The 4,611-nt window shown below is 42.2% G+C and overlaps 2 protein-coding genes across 2 annotated transcripts in view; both read left to right on the plus strand.

Annotated features, from left to right (window-relative positions):
- Positions 1–1,844: 1,844 nt before the first annotated feature.
- Positions 1,845–3,839, plus strand: LOC138007918 (uncharacterized). The gene is made up of 2 exons (XM_068855047.1): positions 1,845–3,151; positions 3,299–3,839. Exons 1-2 carry the CDS (start codon positions 1,845–1,847, stop codon positions 3,837–3,839), a joined length of 1,848 nt encoding a protein of 615 aa, XP_068711148.1.
- Positions 3,840–3,902: 63 nt separating this feature from the next.
- Positions 3,903–4,611, plus strand: part of LOC138007926 (uncharacterized) — a 1,626-nt gene continuing 917 nt past the window's right edge. The window contains exon 1 of the mRNA XM_068855059.1: positions 3,903–4,611. This exon is cut by the window's right edge and continues 917 nt beyond it. Within this exon, the coding sequence (XP_068711160.1) occupies positions 3,903–4,611 (709 nt within the window).

A 4,611-nucleotide genomic window follows, 5' to 3' on the forward strand; every position in this document is an offset into this window, starting at 1 on the left:
AGCGTAAACTATAGGAAGTAACTTATTTTGTCTTTTGATTTACTAATGAAATGAGCAAAGTACTAGATATGTTATGTTATGTTATCTGGTCAATGCTGATTTTAACGTCATTACCAGTAAGCTTATTATTCCAGTATTATTTTTATTCCGAGTATGACATATTCATACTCGGAACTAGCCTCGATTGGATTCTTTTGGACCTCCTGGACAGAAGATGTGATTAGAATGTAACCGAGCTTGATTATATGTGACAAAGCAATTTTTCGGTTTCACTTTGTGGTTGTTTATCTCGGTTCCCACGGAAAATGTTCGTTTCGGTTGTGCTTTGTGGTCATCAAGCTCTGTCATATTTCTCCCGCACGATACGTGTGCAGGAAGACAAATGATTAAATTTATCACCCTTTAGTACGCCAGCTTTGTTCCAGGAAAACCGCCAAGACTACTGTTTCTTTATCTATTGTGCTGCTAGAGCACATATATGTTTTGTGGCGAGACAGAAAAGTCACTGTTTGCATTCACAGGGCTTCTCTCCAGTATGCACTCTTCGATGAAAACTTAGACTTCCTGGTTGAGGAAAACACTTCCCACAGTGTTCGCACTGATTAGGCCTTACTCACACTATGGATCTTTCATGATATTTCCTCAGGTCACCTGGTCGTCTAAAACACTGGTCACACTGTTTGCTTTTCTCCGGTAGGAATCATTCTATGTCTTCTTAAAATTGCTAAGTAACCAAAGCTCTTGCTCCAGTGGTTGCATTTATTAGGCTTTTGCCCAGTGTGGACTTTTCCATGCTCCCTAAAACTTTACCTTTGACTAAAGAACTTGTCACAATGTTTACATTGATAAGGCTTGTCTCCAGTATGTACTCTTTGATGCAATTTTAGATGCCCAACTTGTCTAAAACACCCACAGTGCTCACACTTATATGGGCTTTCTCCAATATGGACTCTTTCATGTCCCCTGCATAATCGCGCATGAGGTTTGATAAATTAGCCTGTAGAATATTTCTACTCAGCCAGAAGACGTAATTTTTGTATAAGGGTAATAAGATGAACATAAGAATCCTCAAGCTCTAAAAATCGCAGTAATACTTGTTTTAGACAATTTTAAAAGGAAAATCTCCTCTTTTTTCGTCAGTATTGAGGAAGTTCATTCCATATTTTACATCCAATCCTCGAGGATTGACTGTTTTGATGTAACCTTGAAAACTTCTCATAAAAATTGCCCGCTTCCGCTGATCGAGTGTTATAGGAGTGGATAGAATCAATGTTAGTAAAATGGTCTATCAAGTTTGTAGGTGCAGGTTTGCAATGGATATCATGCATTAGAGTTGATACAGCTTTGTAATTGAGCATCTCCACAGGAAGAATGTTAGCACGTATGAACAAAGGTATAGCATGCTCTTTTTTACTTGCAAATTAAAGCTAATTAAACACTGGGCTCGCTTCTGGAGGATTTAAATTTTGTTAAGATTAGACTTAAAGTCTGGCCCCAGGCCAGTAGTCCGTAAGAAATGTATGGATGCATTAAAGAGCGATAAATATTGAAAAGAATAATAATAATAATAATAATAATAATAATAATAATAATAATAATAATAATAATAATAATAATAATAATGGCGGCGAGTAGTGCAGACGTGCTTCGTCCCTAGCGTTGGAAATTTGCTTCTGCACGAAAGTGAGCCAAGCCTGGAGCACCAGTACACATTCAGAGGAGTATTTTATACTTTGTGTTTTGTCTAACTGAGAGAAGTGAGACTGCAGGTGTCTCCTGGCACGGAAATTTGAGTCATTAGTTTGAATATTTGAGTTCGTTTACTGTTGCGTTCACTACGACAAATGGAGGTGACGAGTGGGGCAGATGTTCAAGAAAAAACAAGGCGGAAGATAAAATGGACGAAGGAAATGAATGAAGCGGTGTTAAGCTGTAAGCACAAGGCTCAGATCCTAGTGAAGTCTGATGAGGCACCATTACCAGAGAGCGGACGTAAAAAGGGATATATGCAAGTGATGAAAGAGATGTGGGATGCTATGGGTTATGAGGACTTTGGTTTAACAAGCCAAAACCTGAGAGATCAGGCCGCTCGCTTAGAAAAGTCGATGGGGGATGCTACTAGTAGTATCATCAGGCGAATTGGAAAACGAAAGCAGAATGGTTTAATAGACAGCAATAATGGAGAATCAGAACAGCGCGCTGGTAAGTGCCAGTCAGCGCGAAATGCTAATAAACAGGAGCAAGAGTCGAATCTGCATAGTACACAGGATCAGACTGTAATTCCAGTGGGACCAGTTAATACTCTTACCGAGGACAAAGACGATCTATTGGGAAAGGCGTTACGATTATTCGCATCGGTGAATCTTCAACCAGGCGATTACACCAGCCGTGGGTTTGACACCAGAATAAAAGAAAAGCCCTCTGGGAATGAAATCAATATAATCAACAAGACTGTTGGCGAAATAATGAGTCAAAACACAGTCCTCCCTGTGGAAAACCCTTTCGGATACCTATGGGTTGCTAATTGCGCATTATACTCGGCTGTCATAGCGTTTCTGCTCATTAAGGGTTGGAGAAAAGAACATAACATGCGGACTGACAGTGGAAAAAGGCATAGTGACAAGTACAAGAGAGAATTTGAAAAGAAAGTGACGGAGCTGAGAAAAAGAATATCGATTGCAAAGGCTGAGTTAGAGCGAATCAGGGAAAACAGAAAGATCACCAAGAAAGGAAGAAAAAACAGGACTATTTTGATGGAAGAATGTAAAAAGATCTCTTCTTCTGAACTGATTAATTATATGGAAAAGAAAAAGTCACAGTTACGTAAACTAAAAGCTGGATATACCAGAGGAAAAAAGCTTCATGAAGCAAGATCGATTAACCGGCAGTTCAATCAAGACACAAGGAAAGTTTACGCACATTTCAGGGCGCTGTGCAGTGAAGACGAGGAGCGACCTAAATATCAGAGTACCTCTAGCAATCGCTCTGGGTGTGATAGTGAAGAGAGATTTGAGAACATTGAGGATGCAAGCAATTTCTGGATAGAGTTATGGGAGACGAGAGGGACTGGGAACAAGGAAGCAGAATGGCTGAGTAAGATCAAGGAAACAATTGCTAGGAAGGTTCCAGTGCCTTCGGAGGGGTCCTGGAGGTTAGAGTGCTCTGAAGTGGTCAAGTGTTTACTCAAGAAAAGAAACTGGAGCGCCCCAGGGCCTGACCGCCTTGTTAACTATTGGTGGAAGCGCATGCATGTGCTGCATTAGGGGATCACTAAAGCCTTCGTTGCCATCTCTGAAAGCACCGAGGAATATCCCACTTGGTTTTCTGAGGGAAAAACGCGACTCATCCCTAAACCAGGTGAATTCAGCAGCGAGAATCAGCGACCAATAACGTGCCTAAATAACATCTACAAATGGTTCACATCGTGCCTTCAGACACCAATGGACAATCATTTGAGAGAATTCGACCTGATGGAGAGTGGACAGAGGGGAGCCAGATTGGGCTGCAGTGGGACGTCAGACAATCTTATGATTGACAGAATGGTGACGTTAGATTGTCACAGAGGAAAACGAAACCTAAGCATGGCTTGGGTAGATGTAAAGAAGGCGTACGACTCGGTGGATCACAGCTGGCTGCTTGAAATTATGGAAGTTCACCGCTTTCCTTCCTGGCTTTGTAGAGTCATGAGATTCTTCGTTGCAAGCTGGAATACCAGGATTGTTACTACCACCAAACGTGGTCCCGAAACCTCTCGTTGTATTCGATTTAACAGAGGATTGCCGCAGGGAGACTCACTCTGTCCGCGCCTCTTTACGCTATGTTTAAATCCAATAGCCTGATCACTGGAAGCTACTGAGGGATATAAGTTGTCTAAGCCTATAAGCGCCAAGGTATCCTATGTAATGTATGTTGATGATCTGAAAGTTTTTGCGTCCTCTGAACCTAAGCTCAACAGAGTTTTAAAATCTACCAGTGCCGCCATGGAGGACATTGGACTAACATGGAATCCTAAGAAGTGCAATGTGATTCATGTGAGGAAAGGGGCTCAAGTGCATGATGCAGCAGGTGTGAGGTTAGGTCACGAGGGGGTCGTGGAAAGCTTGGACGCGAGTTCTACTTACAAGTTTCTAGGGGTGAGAGAGACTGTGATGCAGGATGAGAAGCTGGCATTGGAATGTGCGGTAAAGGTGTACCTGCAAAGGTTGTCATTAATTTGGAGTAGCCCTCTGTCTGATTCCAACCGTGTGACTGCAAGTAACCAGTTTGCTCTTCCAGTCCTCTCCTATTTGATGTGGACTCAGCATTGGCCTATTACAGAGCTTAGAGTGATCGACAGAGAGGCGAGAAAGATAATATGTGAGAACGGAGGGAAGCATCCGCTAAGTTCGACGGCTATGTTGTATCTACCCAGGGACAAGGGTGGGCGTGGCCTACGCGCAATTGAGCAAGAATACAAGCTAACAAAAATCAAATCTGCAATTAAGCTGTATGAGAATACAGATCCTACCATGAGGTTAGTTCAGAAGTTTGAAGAGAGGGCGAGTGAGAAGGGATTCACTTTGTTGGTTAAGGAGGCATGCAAGTACGCGGAGGAGCTGGACACGGGTTTGA

Source organism: Montipora foliosa, chromosome 1, assembly GCF_036669935.1.
Source record: "Montipora foliosa isolate CH-2021 chromosome 1, ASM3666993v2, whole genome shotgun sequence".
Taxonomy (NCBI): Eukaryota; Metazoa; Cnidaria; class Anthozoa; order Scleractinia; family Acroporidae; genus Montipora; species Montipora foliosa.

Bases quoted from the DNA above. Each gene is read 5' to 3' on its own strand.
- LOC138007918 (XM_068855047.1), top strand. From the start codon at position 1,845: ATGGAGGTGACGAGTGGGGCAGATGTTCAAGAAAAAACAAGGCGGAAG. The intron at 3,152-3,298 runs GTTAGAGTGCTC...CATCTCTGAAAG, and splicing joins CCTTCGGAGGGGTCCTGGAG to CACCGAGGAATATCCCACTT.